Source organism: Triturus cristatus, chromosome 4_1, assembly GCF_964204655.1.
Source record: "Triturus cristatus chromosome 4_1, aTriCri1.1, whole genome shotgun sequence".
NCBI lineage: Eukaryota > Metazoa > Chordata > Amphibia > Caudata > Salamandridae > Triturus > Triturus cristatus.
In genome coordinates, this window is record NC_140585.1 from 596063026 (window position 1) to 596085021 (window position 21996).

Here is a 21996-nt window from a genome sequence, read left to right on the forward strand (position 1 = left end):
GTGTGAACACGTCACTGTGGATGTGCGCCATCTTGTGATCCAGCAGTCTTCAGTAGCCTTTGCACCTTCTATGCCTATATTGTATTGTAATTGTATTTATATAGCGCTTACTACCCCTGATGAGGCGTTGAAGCACTTTTTTGGCTAGTATCACGCTACTCCGGAACCCTTAAAGGATTACTGGTGAATTAGTATAGTGAAATATGAAAGTAATTTGAGTGGTGGATATTAGTCAGTTATTTGGATTGAGAGGGATAGCGGAGGGAGAGTCACCTCCTCAAACATTTCAAATCCAATCGCACGCCAATAACTACCACTGCTTAGGAACAGGCCCTGCATTGAGTATCACGAGAACGACACGCGAGTGAAACATGGCCTGTCCATATGTGTGTGTGTGTGCTTAAAGAAAGAAAAGTGTGTGCGCGCGTGCCAGACAGCAGAGACTGCTCCCAACAATCACACTGATTGAACGAGGATGAAACCCAGCTGGAGGGAAGTCAGCCCAGAGAGGTTCGGGGTGGAGTGGGGGGAAGAGGGGGGCATTACACGTGATCACTTACACGCCTCCATTTTCCAGGCCTGGCCCGCTGTTTATTTAAGAGACAACTGCCTACCCCCGGGTCTGTGGGCCTCACACAATCAATCACGGGAATCCCCAACTGGGGTTCCAACACTGTAAAAATGCAATAATTAGCATGTTTTGGGAGCTGCGATCTGAAATTGAATTTTAAGTATGTGCTTCGACTTCGCTCAGACTAATACTTTTACCATTTAGAACATTCCACTTTGTGAAACTGCCTCCTCCTATGTTGACTGAAGTCCCAGAGTGTCTTGGTTTTTCATGGCAGTAAGTCAGAGTGCTGTGGTAATAAATGTGGTGGCGGCTGTGTCCCATTACTTTAGCTTATGTTATGCACACGCCGTCTTTCAGCCTGGCAGGTCCTGTCACTGGGAGACTGTTAGGGTTCATTGCTGTCGCTTGGATAGATTTATGTTAGGTTTCTCGTGTATCACCCAGCCCTGCTGCCTTATTATGTTTTCTTCCACCCAAAAAACCTCTGCAAACTCCTATTTCACTGCATTATTAGACATTATTCCTACATAAAATTCTTTTGAACCCTGCAGGACAAGCAAGGAATCCCCTGGTGGCTCGGACTCAGCTACAAAGGCATCTTTCAGTACGACTACCACGACAAAGTGAAGCCAAGAAAAGTGAGTGGGGATTTATTTGTATAACTTTTTTTTTTAATAAGACTTGATTTTTCTTTTGATTAACTTGTATTGCTTTGACTCGTGCCACACTTAATCAAGCAACTTTATGTGTAATCTGAGTAGGGTGAGGGGGTTTTGCAGAAAATAATTAATTAACAACCACAAATTAAATTGTGCACAATGTGTTCGGCCATGTTTGTGTCTGCAAGTCTGGTATAGAACGTCTGGCTATTATTTGTCTCCAGTTCCTCCAATGTCACAAAAGGTTTTTTAATGATGCACAATAGGTGCTTATGTTTCGTCCATTGTTGTGTCAGAACCATAGTCCCCGCATTAGAAAACCATATATACCGGACGTATGGCAGGGGAGTCACTAAGCAGCTACAGTGGGGGTGGGCTTCTTGAGGGGCCTCTCCTGTCTGAGACTCGGCAGACAAAAGGTCATAATTTACGCTAAAGAAAGATGGGTTGTTAGAAAAGGGAAGGAAGGATTAAAGGTGTAAAGGAATGATTGGTGAAATCGTTGATGGGTGAAAGGATGCATGGGTTGGTGAAAGGGTGACAAGATTTGTGGGTGGGTGAAAGGATGTGTGGGTGGGTGAAACGGTGGATGAGTGACAGAATGCATGGATCTGTGAAAGAATGCATTGGTGGGTGAAAGGATGGATTGATGAAAGGCTGCATGGATGGGTAAAAGGATGGGTGAAAGTGTGATGGATGAAATGATGCGTAGAAGGGTGAAAGAATGTGTGGGTGGGTGTGAGGATGCATGGTTGTGTGAAAGGATGGGTGATTTGCTTGAGTTTGAAATCCTTTAAAAAGAAGTCAAGAGGTGTCTGGCAAAACAGGAACAGTTTGTTTAATTAAGCATTATGGCCGAGAGAACAGTTGCAGGCACGTGGTCTGAGGACTGTCTCAATTTACAATCAGCACACATCCTTCTTTTATACAAAACACAACAGGTTAGAAAAGTTTTAGGCATACCATATAAGGCGCGAATGTTGGTTGTTGCCTTTAAAGTCATAAATGAATGGTCAAATGGTTACTACAGGTGGATCTTGACCTTGCGTGGACATCATGTGGCCAGTGGATAACATGTCCAGATGTCCAGCATAGGAACGCGCATGATCACTACATGTGCTAGGTCCTGATTGGCTGTGTGTTCATAACTCATGTGGCATCTGACTTTATGGTGTTTTTTGGGGTGCGCGTACCCCCTCCGGCCATGTGTGTTTTATTGAGGCAATCTCCCCTGACCATTGTAATGTCACGCCACCTATCTATCGGATTGATCAAGAGTTTCCTGCCCAAGTGTGAGGCTGCTAGCTATGCACCCTCCCACCTGTCACCCATCAATCAGTAATCCTGGGCCTAGGTCTCAGGGCCGGTCTGACTACATATTTGCGAGTTGAGGTAGATGTGGAGTTCAGAACATTACATTCTATTAATAAGAACAAGATTTCCATTTTAACAGGTGCAAGCGTGGATGGGTGAAAGGATGTGTGGATCAGTGAATGGGTGGGTAAGTGAAAAGATCTGTGATGTCAGGAAGGATAGGTGAATGAGTCCATGGGTGGAAGGATTAGCGAAAAGGTGGATATATGAAAGGATGTGTGGGTGTATGAAAGGATGAGTGAAATGGTAGATGAGAAAGGGTGGATTCATGAAAGAATGCATGGGTGAGTGATAGGGTGAAAAGTTGTGTGGGGTGAAAGGATATGTCAGTGGGTGAAAGGATGGATGGGTTGGTGGATGGATGGATGGATAGAATGGCTAAAGACTGAATGATGAAAGAATGAATGGATGACCGAAAGTAAAGGTGAAAAAGTGGCTATCAATTAGTGGATGGAAGAGTGAAAGGATGAATGTATAAATGCTTGCATGGAAGAGAAAAAGGAGCTCTTCTGAGGTGAGTTGGTCTCACTTGCTTCTCTTGCTTGGTGCCATCAGAACTTTGGTTTAAAGTAGGAGGTATTTTAATTGTCTGGCTACCTCCTTGACGTATGTATAGTCAAGTAAAATAAACCTTGATTAAATGGTGTACATACAGCATTGTCAAAAACAAAAAAAGTGCTGAATAGAACACTTGAATTGGTCTCAGCTGCTAATAATTACTCTATAAGGCATTCTAGCCCATTGTTTTTGCTCACTGTGCCACTCCACAGCTCTATTCAACCGTATAAAATTCATCCTGCCCAAGAGGAACAACCCAGCCCAAACTGGTAGGCCAGAACCCTCTGAACGGATACAAAAGCAACTGCGAACTGGCTTCAGGCTTGCTGGGCCTCATCAGTGAGTTGCAGCTTGAGTTGAATCCTGGCACCGCCGAAGGTCCATTGATGATTTGCTAATTGTTGGTCCTTGTCTGTAGTGGCACATTCAGCAAAAAAAGTGACCACCTTCCATATTTGGCATCGTAGTGCAGAAGAGTGGCCATTGCTTTATTGGCAGTTCTCTTCATACCTAGTATTAATCAGTCCCAGCTAAATGTACTTTTGAGATAAATGCTGCAGTAACAACAAAAGTCAAGCACGTCTAGTTTTGTTCTTTCAGTTTTCCAGCAAACTTAAATTAATTGCTACCAAAAATAATAATTTTAGATTTGTTTATGTTTATCTTAAGCTTCTATCCAGCAACATTGAACCAGTAAGTCCAACAAACAGCGCAACCCAGTCAGATTGTGATCACACATAGTAATGTCACATAAATGGTATACCGTATGGATGTGTTCGCATGCCAGCATAGGAGAAAAGATATGCTCAAGCACAGGCTTTCCCAAAATATACAGCTTTATATATTGAATGGCATAGAACTAGGAGCATATGTTAATTAGAATTTGTGTAGGTACACAACGGTCCCTACCGTGGTATCGTAGGGCTCAACCTGTCCGGAGCAATTATCGGGAACCTCGGCACATGGTTCAGCGTGCGTGTTTGTAGTGTGTCCTGCATGGGAAGCATTGGGTATGATGCTTGAGGTTCTGACACTGGGACTGGTCAAGTTGCAGCAACCTTGTCACTGCCAGTATATCAGCCGGTGTTGGAAAAGTATGTAGGGTAGAGTGTAGTGGATGCAGCTGTATGTGCTCTACGTACCCATCCTTAACCCCAAGGCATCAGTTTACCCTGCCTGTTGCAACAAAAAACATTTTTGATAACTTGTCATAGATTGTGGTCGGTCAATAAAGGCACAACATCATGAAATATTTTAATACTTTAGTCTGGCATTGGTACCGAGAGTGCTATTTCTCTACCTTAACTAATTGTCTCTTTATCGCTATACCTAAATTGTGCGCTCCTCCCTCCTTCTGGGCCCTGGGCTTCTGATGGCTGTCTCATACAAGTGAGGGGCTGAATGTGCGAATCATTTATTCCACATTATTGTACTCTGAACATGAAGGGGTCTGGTTAAGTTCTAGCAGGATTACTTCAGCACCTGTTGGATGCGGGCAGTCATGGCCACCATTCTTATGCCGCTGCCACTCACCAGTGTGCTCTGGGTTTCACTGGACAGAAGGAGGGCTCGTTTGCATGACGTGCTAGTTCCAAAAGTCATCCAAGATGGTAGCTACTCTTTTAATTTTGTCAGTGTTGGTATGTGCGCTTACCAAGCGCACATGTACATTGCATACGAGAAGATCCAAACATTGTGACTCGCAGGAGTGAGTTGCAGCCCATAGACTGAATAATTAACTGGAGCTTTCATGAAGAGGCTCAAATCACTCTGGTTTATTCGGCCTTTCCAGAATATTGAGATAAGGCATCGCATAGTTGTGAGCTGGTTCTAGAGACTGCTCAGGGGCAGTGGTCAAGATACGAATAGTGACGGAGTGCAGGGGTTTAGGTACAGTTAGCACGTTGATGTTAACTGATGATGGTCATGACTGCGAACGAGTGTGTGATGCAGTTGCTTCTGATAGGTTGCTGGGGCCTCCCAATGCATAGCTTTGTACACAACCGTGGGTAATGAAGAGCCAGCCCTGGGTTTGGCAGATACTCATCCTACGCAGTGTCAGTATGACGAGGTTGGCGAGGGTCACAGTAGAGCGTACATGGTTTTGGTTGTGAAATTGATGATTTTGCCCTTTGGAAGAGGTGTTATTACTGGGGCGAACATTTAGTAAGCCACTGCACTAATCAAGCTTACTCATCATCAGAGTGTGAATCAGTGTGAATCAGTGACATGGCCTCAGAAAAGGGAGGTCTGAGTGGATTTTCTGGTATTGAATAGTTGAATTCCAGCAGTTATGCACATGAGTCCATAATGATTCCAGGCACTGGTTACAGTTAAATTACACTTCTTGTCTTTTGTCAGAAGGGGAGGGTAACATGATGTCTGGGATAAAGGCAATAGGGGATCACCAGCCCTTATTGAATTCATTTGGGATCCATATCAACCCTGACCTTACAACGTGTGGAGAAGCGGCTGTCATATGGCATGAGTAGGTCACAGCAAGTAACAAAATACATTTGCTGTGTTTGCAAAAGCATGGCTGCCTCTTAAGAGTCCCTATAGTTCAGCAAGTTAATCAAGCACTCTGAAGTGAGCCTGTGCGAATCGATATGTGATGCTATTTAAAGCGCTATATAGAAATCTTCCATGAAAACCTTTATTTTTAGACAGTTATAACATATTTATTTGTATTTTGTATATTAGTTCAGTATTTATAAAACACACCAATTAAGCATGTCCTCAACCTGAGCCAATGAGTGCTATACAAATAAAAGCATCTTAAGACGCTCTCTAAAAGCAATAAGTGTTGGCTACCTTTAGGGAGGTCCACAAAGAGATGGCCGTCATGGAAACATACGTCATATGTTCCTTCTTCCGTAACTTCTTGGGGGTCATCAGGAGATGGTTGCCTCTGGATCTCAACATTCTTTTAGGGCAGTATAGTTTAAGGCTGTGGTTAAGGTAGTTAAAAGCAGTGCTGTGAAATGTTTTGGGTATCAGAAAGGAGATCAATTCATTGTATAGGGTCTGCTACCAGGAGCCGGGGCAGGCTTCCTCGAACTCCATAAACGTGTGTGGTTTCAGACAAGTTAATATTTGCTCTTTCTGCAGAATTGGGTAGTACTTCAAACTTGCTGCTTTACCTCATCTAGGTCCCCACCAGCGGGGCATTGCCAAAATCTATTTTATCTCATGGTACAGTTCAGGCAAATCAAGCTTCTGGCAATAGTAAATGTCGAGCTTTAATCAGGAGTTTGAGTTTGGGGGTTCAAAGAGTGAATGATCAGATTGACGTAACTGACCATAATCGAGCGCTCATCAAACTTCACCCAGAGTCTTTGACATTGCCTTTGATCTGAATATCGACCAATATCAAAATGACCTGTTGCTGGCAATGTGGTTTTCTTTATCCAATGACTCATACCTCTTTAAAGGAAATTCATTCCAGAATCTTGTTATGTATCTCTGCTACTTTCGGGCTGTCAACATTTGGTTCACTGCTCAGCCGAAAAAACTCTTTAGTGTTGTCTGTCTAGGTTTAAGGACTGGCACTCTTGTTGTCTACTAATTGGTGTGGAGGCTGAATGTAAATATTAATCCTAACTGGATAAAAATAATCAATTCACTGGTTTTGTGATTTCTAATCAGCCACAGTTGTAAGTACTTACCAGTGGTGTGCTCAGCTTGGATATTCTGTGTGTTTTCAAAAGACTGGTCTTACAAAATAAACATAAGCGTGAGATAAATTGGCAAATATATGCACATTCTCCTGTAAAATGAAAAGTCAAGCATAATCTTTTAACCGGCTCACTGGACCAAACAATTAGTGACTTATAGGCCCATTCAGAAAAGGTGGCCACCCAGTCTCAATAGGATAGATACTCTTTGGCCCCATGACCGAGCCGAACAGGAAGGCTTGTGCTCAAGAACACACACCGCGTGGTGCACACATGTGGGAACGAGGCAGAGCCTCGAGTTTCATTACTCATGACGCAGCAGTTGGCAGTGGATGAGGTGGGATATACTAGCTAGCACTTTCCCTGGCTTCAGTTCTCTAAGCCTTCGACTTCCTTCCAGGCGTGGAGTCTCTAGCGCTCCCTATAACTTTCCACACGCCCTGTCACTACGTGAGCCTAGTCTCCTGAGACTCGGTTTAATCTTGGGAGAGCCTATTAAGTCCAGGTGTGACCCAAGTACGTGCCAAATAATGTGATCAACTTTCATTTCAGCTATAAATTATCCAGCATGACAAACGCCTCACAATTTGTTTTCATTTTCCCTTTTTCATGAAGTGTGAGTTTTAACCAGGTCCACACTAATAAACATAACTGACAGCGCTTGAAGCTAAAACCCAATTGTCTATGCATGTAGGGCAGCGGAGCGGGGTTCTCTCACTGTGCCCAGCTGTAGAGCCTCAGCTCAGTTCTGAGGAAAAGACACATAAAAAGTGGTAAAATGGTGCCTAAAGGGTCCTCAAACCATCTATGGTAAGAGCCACAAATGATGACACAAGTTTAGTGTTATGCAAATGTATCCTCTGGTGACTGTTCTGAAGCGCTGAATTCATTACAAGCAGACCGCGCATTGGTCATCTGAGAGCGGCGACTTGCAAAGTCTGAGTCACAGATGGGACTTGAACCATGGACAAGAAGGAAGGTATTATTTGTTGCCCTAAAGAGCCATTCAGTGGCTCTATAGCTTTTTATGGCCAAGCCCAACAAGCACAAGCCTCTTGTCACACACCTAGCAAAATGAGTTGATATAAATTATTAATCTGCCGCTCCCAAGAACCCCTTACTCAGAACCACAAATAAGTTTCGCCACTGAAGCAGATGGGTCACCACACGAAGAAAACCATTGATGTGGGTATTAATGCATTGCATTTAAACATTTTACTGAAGCAAATGTGTACCTTTTTTGTGAATCATAAATTCTGCGTTCCCAGAAAGATTTAGCATGCTTTGGTCCATGTTTGTGTTTTTTGTTGTCTACTATGTCAGTGTGTTTTCATAGCGAATCATACATTTAGTGAACGTCACAGAGATTACAGTTCTTTCAAGGTAGATCGCTCCTCTCCTTTTCATCTTTTAAGGTCCTCAGTTTTCTCGTAGAGAAGGCCTCTGGTCAACTTTCAGATCTGCTGTAAGCCTGAGATAGGACTGCTTTATCTTGATAACAAACCGTTTGCCCAATTAGGTGAAGTCTGCTTAGTAATGAAAGATTGTGTAGTCTGCAGTCTGAAAGGAAGAAGGGTGCTTCACAGAGACACATGCTAGTAATAATGTGCTGCCGTTTGTTTACGCGCCTCCCTCACCCTTTATGGTGATGATTACACTCTATGGGCAGGGAGGCAAAGGTAGGCCCTTTTGTTCCGCTCTTGTAAACCCAGGAAAAGCTGAAGGTGGCATTGTAGGAGTTCTTCTTTTGATATGGCTAATTTGAAGACCGGAGGCCACATACATGCTGCTGTAGAACATACAGTGGGTAGAAGTACAATTGGGAAAGTCCCAATAAACATCAAGACACGAACCCCAGAAACTGTGTATTCACTTCATTTTATTTGAATACTCACTAAATGAAATGCCAGTGAAGACCCCATTTCTTGTTGGGGCATTAAATTGATCGATTCCAATGGCATGCATATTTTTTGTTTCTATGATGTATCCTGCATCATTGTGTGATTATAACATTTATTTTAAACATTTTCCATCATCTGTCTTTTTCATTGTACAGGTTCACTTTCAACCCATTGCCCGTTTCGCTTTCACTATCTTACCGTAGGTTTTCTTTAACACCTTACTCACTTCTGTTACATCGGGGTTCACTTTCGTTCCCTGCTCTTGAGCTCTCTCCTCTAAGGCCATGCTCAACGGCGTTCGGTTCATAGTTTGAGTGCCCGCCTGAAGGTCAAAGTGGGACACATTGCAGGGTGCGGTTTCTGGAAACACAATCGCTGCTTCAGTCAGTCTTTTCACTTCCCTTACCATTTGAGGTTTTTAGTCTCTCCCCTAAGCACCTCCCAATCTTTTTATTCAGCCAAAATATAGTAGTTCAAATGTTGTTTTAATTGTTTGCTTTGCGTACAAGCTTGGGTGGTGGGAAAGTTGGAAGCTTAAGGGCTAGAGCACAGCATTGTCCAAGATGTTCTGGCTAAACCACACATTCCTTTTTGGAGTGGTCGTAAAATTGTTTTTATATTGACTTCTAAATGATTTGCTGTCCACACTTTGTTTGTGTCTACTTCATTGAATATGCATTTGGTGCTAAATAAAAAGTAAAACACATTGGCAGGGATTCCTTTTTTAGATGCACCAAATGTCTCCTGTTTGGTTTTTTGCAGTTTAAAGACTGCCACTCTAAAAATTGGACAGACGAATATTGTGGCCCATGTTCATGGCATGCTTTGTTCTTACTATATTTGAATTGCTATCTTATGCTATTTGCATTGGGATGGCCCTGTCCACCATTGCTATGTCATTGTACCACATTCTTGGTCTGCACACGCACTTTTACATGGATTTTCGATGCCATCCGTTGAACCAAAGGAAAAGTGTGATACTGTATTATGTTTTTTTGTGTGTGTGGTTTGTGTGATTAGAAGACGTTTTCTTTCAGTGTGGCATTCCGAAATGGTTTATATGAGTACAAGTGGAAGTAAAGTGCATTCCATCTAGGAGGAGCTTTGTGGTTTTATGACTATTGGAGGGTGTGCCGCGTGGTTTTTGGAAATCATTTCCATGCACAGTAAATGTTGCAGAAGACAAGACGTACTCAATTCATTGATTTTAATAACCAATTTGTATTACTTTTTGTTCATAAAACATTAACATCAAAACAGTCAAACCAACCCTGCCACAGACCACCCCCAAATACACCGATTTAACACCATCAGTCATTTAAACCCAAACCATGAAAGTCCCACCATTTTCCCAACTCCTCCTGTGTTTCTGTGGACATCCCAGGGCCATGCAAATGGGTTTTTCCCATTGGGCACACCAGTCCAGTCCCGGCCGCCAAGCAGCCAATGAATACTCAGTTCATTTTTATGTAGTGGAGCATCACATGACAATTGTAATGAGCAACAGAAAGATGTGTATCCAATTATTAACGCCTTACATCTGTTTTTATTCCAAAATGGCTTTGACTTCAGCCTACCCAGATTTCACACTAGGGATCTTTAACCCCTTCAGTGCCCGCCCCTTTCCCCGCCCAGTGCCGGCCGTTGCATTAGCGGGCGGGGTCTATGACGAGCTGGACTCGTCATGGGCACAGCGCCACCGCGGCCCATGACGAGTCCAGCTCGTCATGGGCACTGAAGGGGTTAAGGTTTCCCTCAGATGATAACTTCAGTCTAAAATTCGGAACCAAGCTGAGGTTTTGAATGTGTAATTTAAGGAGGGAGACTCCACCCTTAGCATACTTGGCCTTTATTCCCGACATTAGAAGTCTATTAACAGGCTGCATACCTTTCATAGATTACGAGGAGATGTTATACAACAATCAAACTAGGTTCTGGTTTTGCTAACCAGCACCACAATAGTTTGATACCACTCTGCATTACACAGCTGGGGGCATCAGATATTGTTCTTGCCCTTCTACGACAAATAGCACGGCGGGATGCTCGGCGGCTGGATCACACCAGTGCACATGTAGACTGTTCTTCAAGGTCACTGCTCAGTCAGTCAGTATCCACACAAGGAGGTTTTTCTATTACCAGATTTAAAATGCAGTACATTTTGAGTAGTATTTATATTAGATTATGTGTTCTAAGCATCTGTCTTCAGAATGTGCTGTCCTGCCCCCTGACCTATTGAAGTAGACCCTTCATCGTTCAAAGGGAAAGGGAATCAATCACCGAATGTGTAAGACGCTTACTTTGATAATGCATTAGGGTGATGTATTTAGGTTTTCTAATGTTGCGCGGAGTATCTCGTTAGTTTCCTCTTGGAGTGGATAAGCAGTTGGATGATTAGGAAGGAAAGTGACGTGGAGTCTTAAGGGATCGTGCTGATCATGCACTCTACATCTGTCACTCAATTAAGCAATTCAATTTGCGCTAATAGTAGATGAATTCTGCAGCGAGAGCATCTGGGTTACATTACAAGGTCAGATCAGCAAAGGAAATTGATGCCTTGTTTTCATAGTGAGATGTGATCAGCAGAGAGGAAGCGGGGCTTCTAAATGGAATGATGAACTTGCGTGTTTTCAAGTGGAGGAGTCAACTGAGATCAGAAGGGAGCTGAGGTGGCCTTAGTCACCCCTAGGAAGAGCCCGAACAACGTGAGACAAGAACGAGCTTGGAAATGTGCACCATCTTAAAGCTGCATGAGACTAACTAATGAAGCTGAACAAGCCCTTGGCAACGAGGCTGCAACTCTCGCACGGCATCAGAGAGGTGGACCGGGCTCGCTATGCTGTCGGGTGCTCCTTTGCCTTAGCTGTTGCTTCCTTTACACTGCCAGGCAATAGCCGACGTGCTGGTCATTTCCCTCAGTGCGAAGGGCCTTTGCACACCCAATGCAACCAAAGCAGCAGAAAATGCAGCCACGAATTAAGGGAGCTATGTGGAAAGCATAATGTCCATGATTGTTATCGCGCAAAAAGATGCATATATATAGGAAGTAATACCGGGGTTGAAATTAAGGCGAGGAGAACCCAGACTGTGATCAAAAGAGGGGTTCAGTGAACTAGGAAATATTTTACCATTCGTTGAGTAGTTGAACTTGTGTTTAATGTACGACCAACGATCCTGTGTTATTCAGCCATGCTTCTAAGCATTACTAGTTAAAATACAAATGTTCATGAATGCAAATTACATTTCTAAGTCAAATAAAACCAGATTGTTCACATAAAGAAATGCATTTGGCTTGTTTTGTCCTTATCAGAAATCACCAAAACCATTATAACTTGATCTTGTCGTTATTGCGTGCGTTTTTGTGGTGCATGTATTCACTGTCATTGCTCGGTTAGCGTCACCTCCAGCCTGCTACCATGGGCCATATGTTAATAGGCTGGTTCCCTCTTCGTGTATCTGTCTGCACCAAAGGAGGCCAGCGGGGACCAGCAGACATTTTGTGGAGCAGATGCTGTAGTGTAGTGATGTTCATGCATCCCTATTGTTTCCAAATAATGACAGGGTATTGCTTTCAAGAGAAAAAACGGAATTGATTCTCTTGCAGCTCCTTTTCAAATACTTTTACATTTTGTTAACAGGGGGCAGTGCTGCCGGCGATGACGACACATAATAATGCAATGTAATTTGGATACCTACTGGACTATAGAAAGCTATATTAATATGGTTACATGAATAAGCCACTACGACGTCCATCTTCTAGGACCACTTTGTCCAGTTTTATGTTTATCGCTCCTGGCACGGCCTGTGTATGCCCCAGTGGAAATGAAGTTCTGTTCCTGTAACATCTTGAGATCACTGTTTGAGGCATTGATGTGCAGACTCCTGTAAGCCCAGAGCTCTGTGGCAGGGGTAATTCACATGGGAAAATTAATCCACGGACACCAGCTGGGGCTGTGCCTTCTCTGCCAAATCAACGTGATTGCTTCTGACCATCGTGAGCATAGCTATCAAGGGACTGAACCCATTCGTTTGATGAGGAAAGTGCTGGTTCGTAAACCCTGCACATGGGATTCTGGTTTTTGACCAATCTTGCTTCATAGTTCTGCTAGTAAAGTCAACAATCATCCCCCAACCTCCAGGAAGCTTTAAACACCAAGGCACCGGGGAGGGACACTGTACCACCAATGCCTCTCAGGAGCACAGTCTCCATGGTCACGTTGAGCACCTTTTTTCCTGGCTAACATCAGCTTATATAGAAGATACAGCATGGTGTTGTCAAGTCATGTGGGACTGAGCGGCAAGAAGGAGGACAAAAGAAATCCTGTCCCTTATTGGCCTCTTAACTAGAGTCGCATCTAAAGAAACATTCTAGGTGTATTGACTTCTTTGGCATCTCGCTCCTCATCCTGGGAGACAATTGTTAGTGATGCTCCTAACTGCGTGAGGTACTTGGATATTCAGAAATATGTTGCCTCGCTCCCCTTTCAATGTTGCTCCTCCTTACTCAACCAGCAGCAGTCATTTGGATACACCTGGCGTTCGAGCCATACAAGTGCAGCTACCGCAACCACAACCACACCAATCTCCATTTCTTTCTTTTAATTCGCTGTTTGTTGAAAAAGGACTTGGGCAGGGGCAGACATCCTGTAATAAATGGGGCGTAAAAAATAAAAGCTCGAAATAAAATACTGTCAAATGTGAAATATCAAATGTTGACAGAAAAGTTCAATCTATGAGGACTGGCAAATTGAAATGCAAAACTAACAAGTGACAAGAACTAATCTGGCAGGATTAAATATATGCGAACAGCATTCATATACATGACATTCCTTGGAGCACCTAGTTCTCACCTCAGGTTCTACAAGTCTAAAGAGTGTGTGTGAGTCTGCAAAGGAGGTCTCTTTTATTCCCAGCGCATGGACAAGTGGGGCCATGATTATTGTGTTGTTTTTTTAAATAGTTGTGGGTTAAGGAAATCGTTGACCACGGAAGAGCAGTACATTATTTTAAAGGGCCTGAAGTTTTCCTTAGGAGCTCGCGGTCGGGATTGCGGAATATGAATGTTCCTCATGCCTTATTTCCAGCTCCCTACGTCTCCTGTCCCTTGATCTCACCCTTGCAGGTTCGTTTTCATCACAGGTTTCTCCTCTGCCTCTGTACCCCTATCCTTCTCTTCCGCCATCTTTCTGACTTTTTCTGTCTAGCTCCGGGTCAAAATCAGTCAAAATCAGATGATGACAAATAGGTCCTGGTCCCAAAAACGAGTGCTGGTGCCCGCCACCTGCACAGGTGGCAATGCCGAGAGAGTTCAGGCCCTGGCTATTCAGAGCAGTTTTTAAGGAGGCCAGGCTGCGCTGTTTGGGGATCCTCCCAGAGTGCACCGCAGGCCTGTGACTGCAGAGATGCAGACACAGCAGCAGCCTGTGCAGCATCTGGTGTACATCCCTGGGTGGTGCTGTGCGCCAGCACTTCTGGGGTAGCAGTGTCATGTTGTGTCCTCCCTCCCTGCACAGATCTAGGGAGGCTGTGGCTCTGGTTTGGAGGCTTCCACAAGAGAAACATCTGGCATGTTCTGAATTCCAGTGTCACTGCTGGAGATGGAATAATAGTTATGTATACAGGTTTGGCCTGGAGCCCACTGTGGGCATGCAGACTTGTGAGGAAAGTGGGCATTCTGTGACAGGAAGATTATCTTTTCAACTGCACTTATGGTTAAAATGAGAGTAAATGCATGCCAGGCCTTGTTTGAGGTTTCTTAATTAAGAAAACTCAAGCTACATTATTTTCTTCAGACTCCTGAAGTATGTTGACTGTACACAGTGTACTGGTGTAATTACCAAGGGACAGCCATCTTTTCAATGCTGCAGTTTACATTTTGCACTAGCAAACAGTAGATTATTTATAGCTCGGAGAAAGCTGCCTACTTTACGTTTGCTCGAAGCTTACTGTCTCCTAAGCTGCGGCTCCAATATTATGTGTAGGGAGGGAGGCCGATAAGTCTGGGGATTTGGGAATCCAAAGTGAATATGCATGAGAAAGTATCATAGTGGGAAACCCCTAAAGAGTTATTTAGCAGCTGCGATATCTAAGTGTGTTGATGCACCTACTGCAATTTAGGCTACCACAAGTTAAAAACTGAGTGGGTTGATTCAACATTTTGTCCCCTTTTGTGCCATAAATGTGACTACAATTAGGGTAGTGAATTGCTGATAGTAATGTGCAAGTGATAAACTGAAGTCCAAATCTTTCTTAATTGAGTAAAGCTGAGTGCACCTCAAGCAGGTCTCAACAACACTTGACCTCTTTAAAACTATAGCTCCCCCCAACCCCCACTTTGGTCTATAGTATATTCAGCACTTGCCCCAGACCTTCTGCTTTGGAATCCCATAGGGGAACCAGCAGTTGCTCCTCTCAGGCCACAGGCTGACCTGCTGGACTGGCATAGTGTGGTTCAGGTGAGCACAAAGGATCCTTCTTGCTCCACTCATTGGTTGCTGATTCAAAACCAGACACATAACGTGGCTTCACAATGGTTTGTACAGGGAGGGGAGATGGGAAAGCAGCCTAGAGCACAGGAAGTGAAGGAAGACAGCGGTACTCACTGACACTAAATGTTACTGGGTATACTTCAATCCTCAAGGCAGTGGCGGCTTCTCAGCTAAGGCAGAGGAGCGTCGCCCCACTGCTTTTAAGAAGTATAAATAAAGGAAAAATAAAATGATAATAACTCTTAAGTTATTATTATTTTATTTTTTCCTTGTTGCGGCAGCTATGCAGGCGGGGCTGCTCTGCTGACAGACTAGAGGAGGGGAGGAGTGGTTTGCACTCCCTAAGTGCGCAAGAATGTTTGGCCGGCCGTCTAGGGCCGCCAAACAGTCATGTGCACTTTGCATGTTCTCCACCCAGGCTGCATTACAGCCTCGGTGGAAAACATGCCCAGGCCCCCTGTCCCCGTCTGAGCGCTGAACCACGGCGCTCAGACCAATCCCAGCGCTGCATGGCTGTGCTGTGATTGGCTTAGAGGAGCCTGTGTGCTGCTCCTGTTCCGGAGACGACGGTGGTGAGACGCGGCGAGGAGGTATGCTTTTTTCTTCTTTACCTCCTCTCTCGCCCTCCGCCCATCCACCCCTGATTTGTGCCAGCCGCCATTGCCTCGGGGACTACATATGGAAAGGGCGGGATCCCAACAGAAGTACCCCTCCTCATGTTCCCAAGCACACTCATACATACCACATATCATCAGAAGGATACAGGGTGCCCAGTCCGGACACCCTATGTGAATGTACACAGGGAGAGAGGGTAGGGAGTCTCCCTACTGGCGTACCGGTAAAAGAGCCTATACCCCACAATTGTAAACACAGCCTGGCCCTGCCGACAGTAATCACCCATGTTAAAATGAGTACCACTTGGGTTGTACCTCTGTTACTCAAAATAATCTCTTTTCCTAGGCATCAGAGACTCAATTGGGTAGAGTACTTGTGATGCGAGTCTCCTGCACAAGTCTTACCCGAATGGTCTTAAGGAGAAAATAAGGAGCAGGTTGTCACCCTTTTGACATTGTGCCAGAGACCCAAGAATATGGTAGCACAGGCCCTACAGTACTCTCATTAAGAAGAACATCCAGTGCCACATACACACCTAATGGCCACTGAGGAGCCCAGCGAGCTCTAGTGTAGTACCGGATGTGACAACATAACCATATCACCAATAGAGAAAGTGACATCTTGCACCTTCATCAAAGTTGACCCCTTGCCCAGCCCTCAGCATCCTCGTATTTGCTGATGAGGGGATTAGCGGAAGGGCGAGTATAATAAACTCGAGACCTTGGACATGGACACGGGGTCTTGCTGGCTGCCCTCGTGGCTCCTGAGATGCCGAGGGAAGTACCATGGGTGGAAAAGGGGAAAAAATACTAGGGCTAGAGTAGACACTGCTACCCCTAATTGACTCCTCTAGTATGCCGCTTCCCTCGTTTCATCCAAATCATTTAAAACCAAACCATGTGCGTTCTTTTTGCAGAGCTCTTTTGCTGTTACAGTAGCGGGGGGGAGCCTGGCGCTCTGGTGTTCGCATTTAAAGTTCCGTTTATCCCACCCGCCACCGAGGCCGAGCATGAAAGCTGTTTGTGCGAACCTATAATTTTCCCCGAGCATTATGAACACTTAGCCACAAAGCAAGTCTTGGCTGCAGAGCCCCGCGCACTCCTCTGCCCCGGCCCCTCCCTCCCTCCCTCCCTTTCCATGGGAACTAATTCACCCTTTACAATCAGAAACCCTGCGCTGCCTGCTTCGCTTCCCTCCCCTCCCCCAACAGCCAGAGGAGGACAAACTTCTGGTGCATTCGCAACTTTGATTAAAAGAAAACGTGAAAAATAAAATACTTTCCAAAGCTTAATAATATATACTATGTTACATCTTCCAAATGCAGTGCTCCTAGAAATCAACCCGACTAAGAAAAATAAGTTTAAATCAAAGTTTGTTTACCACTTGAGTGAACAAAAAGTACTAAACGTTTCTTGTAAATGATTGTGTCGGTATGCGGTCCCAGTGGCCTCGTCTGGTCTTGTTTGGAATTATGCAAAAGACATTAGATTAATATCGATTGCATGTAGTTGTGTTGTAATAGCTCAGCCTCTGCTAAAGATATGGCCTCATGGCGCTGTATGGTGTGATTTGCGCTTGTGTGAAGTGGGTTCGCTGGGCATTTTTTCTTCGGCCCCTTGTCCATGTGCTGCTGTGGTGGATATTCATAGCATCACCTCACCTGCCCTACACACCTTCACAATCTGATCCATGTCAATACATGTTATTGTTGTTATGCACTGGTATTGCGCACACATGTGGCGTTGTAGAAGGCGAATTGAGTTTGTCTGGGATGCTTGCATTCTAGTGAGGGGTGTTACAAGTGGAAGAAAGTAAAACTATTGTAAGAAACGTCAAGATCGCTGGCTGAAAAGGTGCCTCAGCCGCACGAGTCTGCAGTGGCGGCATGTGTAATGTAGCGCGTCCCAGGGCTTTTCAGCGCTCGCTCGCCGCCTCTTAAGACGCGCATGCTTTGCCCATTCCTCGGTGCCAGCCCGAGAGCCCTGGCCGCCCCCTGTGCTCAGGCACACACTGGCTTCAAAGCGGGGGCCGCCCGCTCATTGTGCGCGCCTAGAGCGCCGCTCTCCGAGCCCGTATTAAGGTCACCGCTCCCCCCGCCGAGCTCCCCGAGCCGGTGGCCGTCAGGGACCAGTGCACATTAGCGCCAGGAAGTGGTGTCCCGCGGGAGGCGGGCGGGCGGGGGCGTCTGAGAGCCGTCCCACTCCGGCTGTGTGGGAGGGAAGGCGCTGGGCTCGGCGCTGCTCGCAGATCGTCCCAGCCCGCCCCCGAGCTGTCCCCTCCCCTCTGCTGGCGCCGGAGGCGAGAGAGTGCGGGGCTGGAGCGGTGCGGGGTGCACCGGAGCAACGGGGGTCTGTCACAGCAAGGGCTCTGCTGACCTTGTGTGAACATCTGGCTTGCAAGTGACGCTGTTGGCCCTAGTTTTGGTGCTGTTTGGAGTTTTCTATGAGCAGGAGGGCAGAGGGGCACTCCGGATCCGTGATTGGCTCTACCAGGATGCTGCTTGTGTTCAACACTCGGGGCCACCGTCAGTAACTCAAGCTCTCTTTTTGCCCAGATATTCCAATGGCGGCAGCTGGAAAACCTCTACTTCAGGGAAAAGAAGTTTTCGGTGGAAGTTCATGACCCGCGCAGGTAAGAGGCGCTGGAATTCCCATGCCGTGTGATGTTTGGAGGGCTGTGGGGAGGAGGGTGCTGTGTGAAGTTAGTCTGCATGTTTCCTGGTCGATGTGTTCTGTACCGTGCGCTTCTGAGAGAGAGCGCGTGGAGAATAAACCGTCTCCGACACTCATCCTTCTGGGGTGGATACAGCGTGTAGACTGGGCAATAATCACATTCCTCTGAGTCTATTTGTCCTCGTTACAATCGTGGCTGGAAGAATGGAACGAGGAAGTTACGTTCGCATTTCACAGTTTTCACCTTGACACAGAGCTGGTGTTAGAGCCGCGATTGCTAGTCCCACGCGCCAGCTGCTCGCTCACTGGTCACAACTGGTCCCTTAGGTAGGTGGTTTCTCAGGACAGGCTACGAGTTCCAGTGAGCCGACCAGTGAAGTCCAGCCAGTCGTAGCCCCGAACTGGCCAGACTTCATGCTGTCTCTTCAGGGGTGCACGAGAGGGCGGCCTGTGGCGAGGGTTCAAAAGAGTGCTGCGTGGTCGGATGTTTACAACGCTGAGCCTGCTGCCCGGCGCCTCCTTGCCCTCCTCCCAAAGATCAGCTCTTCTCCCTGGCTTCGCCTGCCTTGCCTCGGGTTTCTGTCTCGCGAGGCTGATGAATGACTGGGTCTTGTCAGCGCCAGAGCGCCGTGGACTAGTGACCACCTGATGGTTAGTGTCAGGACAGGGAGAGATACCAGGGATTCTTCCGGGCTGGGCTGGCGACACGTGATGTAGTGTTTACTAATAATGCCACGAGTCGTTTCGTTCGCGGTCTGGCATAACAATTATGTATTTTTGTTGAAAAAAGTAAATAAAGATATTTCACTAAAATGGTCACGAAATATATAATTGCACCGACTGAAGTAACACCAACCTTTCCTAGCGCCCAATCTTCAGAGCGAAGCTGTAGACATGGCCCCAAATGTCCTTTCGTAAAGTCACTTACTCTCACCTGACAGAAATTGACAGCGCTTAGAAGCAGACTTTTGGGTGCTATCTAGAAAATACATTAGAGCTTTAGCTCTAATTCTGTAAGCCCCATCTTGCAAACGTTTCTTGCATCATGTCAGCGTCATTGCAAATGTGCTTGATAGCAACATGCTTCTTCCGATAGGTGACTCGCACTAGAATCGGATGCACGATGTACACATAGAGGGCCATATGTAGGAAGCCAAATTGCGATCGCAAATGCTGAAATTCGCCGAATTTCAGCGTTTGCGATCGCAATTTGGGCAGTGTGCTATGTAGCACACAAAAACCCACACGCAAAATAAGGAATCGCAAAATTTGCGATTCCTTATTTTGCTAATGCATTTAAGGAATCCCAAATTGCGATTCCTTAAATGCAATGTAGGAAGCACCCAAGTTGTGCGAATTTGGCTTAACTTCAGGTTGGTGGTAATTTGCGATATCTTTGAAAAATGCACTTTTTTGCATTTTTCAAAGTGCCATGTGGCGCACATACATGCCCTTAGTGCATGTATGTGCGCCACATGTGCACACATGTTTATTTCAGGGGTGCAAAAGGGTGTCCTATTGACACCCTTGCAACCTTGAAATTTCATTCTCAATTTGCGATTCTCTAATTGAGAATCGCAAATTGAGAATGTCTTCCTATTCATTCCTATGGGCCTTCTAGCCCATAGGAATGAATGGCAAGGTATTCCTTATTTGCGAATCTCAATTTGGGATTCGCAAATAAGGAATAGGTGGGAATCGCAAAATATTTTGCTAATCCTACCTACATTGCGTTTTGCAATTCTCTAATTGCGATTCCCTAAAAATTGCAATTAGAGAATCGTAAAACACGTTTTACCTACATATGGCCCAGAATGAACTTACAGGCACATGCATCAATGTAAAAACCGGTCGCAAACGGGCAGATTCTCAGAATCTGCCCCTTTGCGACCGGTATTTTTGCATTTGGGATGCATCATCCCAAATGCAAAAATCGCAATTTAAGGAATCTCTAAATTGCGATTCCTTAAATTGCGATTGCATTTAAGGAATCCCAAATTGAGATTCCTTAAATGCAATGCATGAAAGTGGAAAAATTAGCGATTTCGCTAATAGGGGGAGCAAATTACCATGAAGTTGAACTTCATGGTAATTTGCAAAAACTTTGAAAAATGCACTTTTGTGCATTTTTCAAAGTTTCATGTTGCGCACACACATGCCCTTGGAGCATGTGTGTGTGCAACATATGTGCACAGATCAATTTCAGGGGTGCAATAAGGTGTCATTTTGGCACCCTTGAAATTACATGAGCAATTTGCGAGTACCTACTGGTACTCGCAAATTGCTCATGCAATCTCCAATTCATTCCTATGGGCCTGGAGGCCCATAGGAATGAATGGGACGGTATTCCTTAATTGCGACTCACAATTTGCGAGTCGCAATTAAGGAATTTGTAGGAATCGCTATTTTTATAGCGATTCCTACATGCATAGGCTTTTGCAATTCCTTAATTGCGATTCCTTAAAAATCGCAATTAAGGAATCGCAAAAGTCTTTGTTGATGCATGTGCCAGTTAGTATATTCAGGGTGGGGGGGTGGGCGTTGATACAAAGAGCCAGTCTTGCAGAAACACTGGCGGTGTTGCAGGCTCGTGATCGCTTCCCGGACACCGCGCTCACAGGGCTCGTCCACCTCAGACCCAAGTCAGGGGAACCACCTACACCCTATTTATAGTTCCAAGTTTGTTTCAGCTTTGGGCCAGAGCCTGCGGTGAGCTCCGGGTTGAAGGAATGTCCGTGTAGCCTAGAGTGGGCCTAGCTTGAGCAGAAGATGCCAGCCGTGGTGCCCACGAGGAAACACAAGGAGATGATGGACGGAGCAGTGAAACTTTTCAGACACTCACCCCCAGTAACATAACATAACATGTACTTTTGTATAGCGCACGTATCACCCGAAAGTCTCAAGGCGCTGAATAACAGATGTATATTGTCACAGATCTGGGTTGAATCCATCCTCATTCTTTAGCTCACTTCGCCACCTCAAATTAGACCCAGTTATATGCAAATCAGTCTTGACCCTGTGCCTCATGGGAACAGTCCAGCCCAAACTGCCAAGCCAGGTCTTCCCTGAAACGGAAACAAGCAACCTAGGACCAGTTTCAGGGTAACACCCTTCATCAGCCAGGCTAGCTTGAATCCAGTGGCAAAGTGAGCATGGGACCCACGTCTGGGCATTCCCTGCCAACTTAGGGCGAACTAAGCAAACACAAGGAGATGATGAACGGAGCGCTATTTTATGAGGAGCAGGCATTCGACAAGAAGCAGAGAGTATAAGTTGTTCATCTAGGCTGTGGCCTAGCTACGGCGAGGCTGCCTTACACATCACTAGCATTGAGGCCTGTATTGGCCCTGCAAGCAGCAGTGGGTTCCCCGAAAGGAGTCGCACGTGCATCCAAGTTGTGCACCACCAGCAGGCCCCTTCCTAACTACTCCCATTAGAAGCCAGGCCCCAGCACAGTGCGCCTTTAGAAGCACCGTGGCTA

General features: G+C 45.6%; 1 protein-coding gene across 7 annotated transcripts in view; it reads left to right on the top strand.

Annotated features, from left to right (window-relative positions):
• Window positions 1-21996, top strand: part of FRMD4A (FERM domain containing 4A) — a 713130-nt gene that overhangs the window by 603636 nt on the left and 87498 nt on the right. For all 7 annotated transcript variants that reach the window (XM_085652949.1, XM_085652947.1, XM_085652946.1 and 4 more), the window contains exons 11-12: window positions 1126-1212; window positions 18398-18474. In XM_085652949.1, the coding sequence (XP_085509075.1) occupies window positions 1126-1212; window positions 18398-18474 (164 nt within the window). The remainder of the gene's footprint in view (window positions 1-1125; window positions 1213-18397; window positions 18475-21996) is intronic.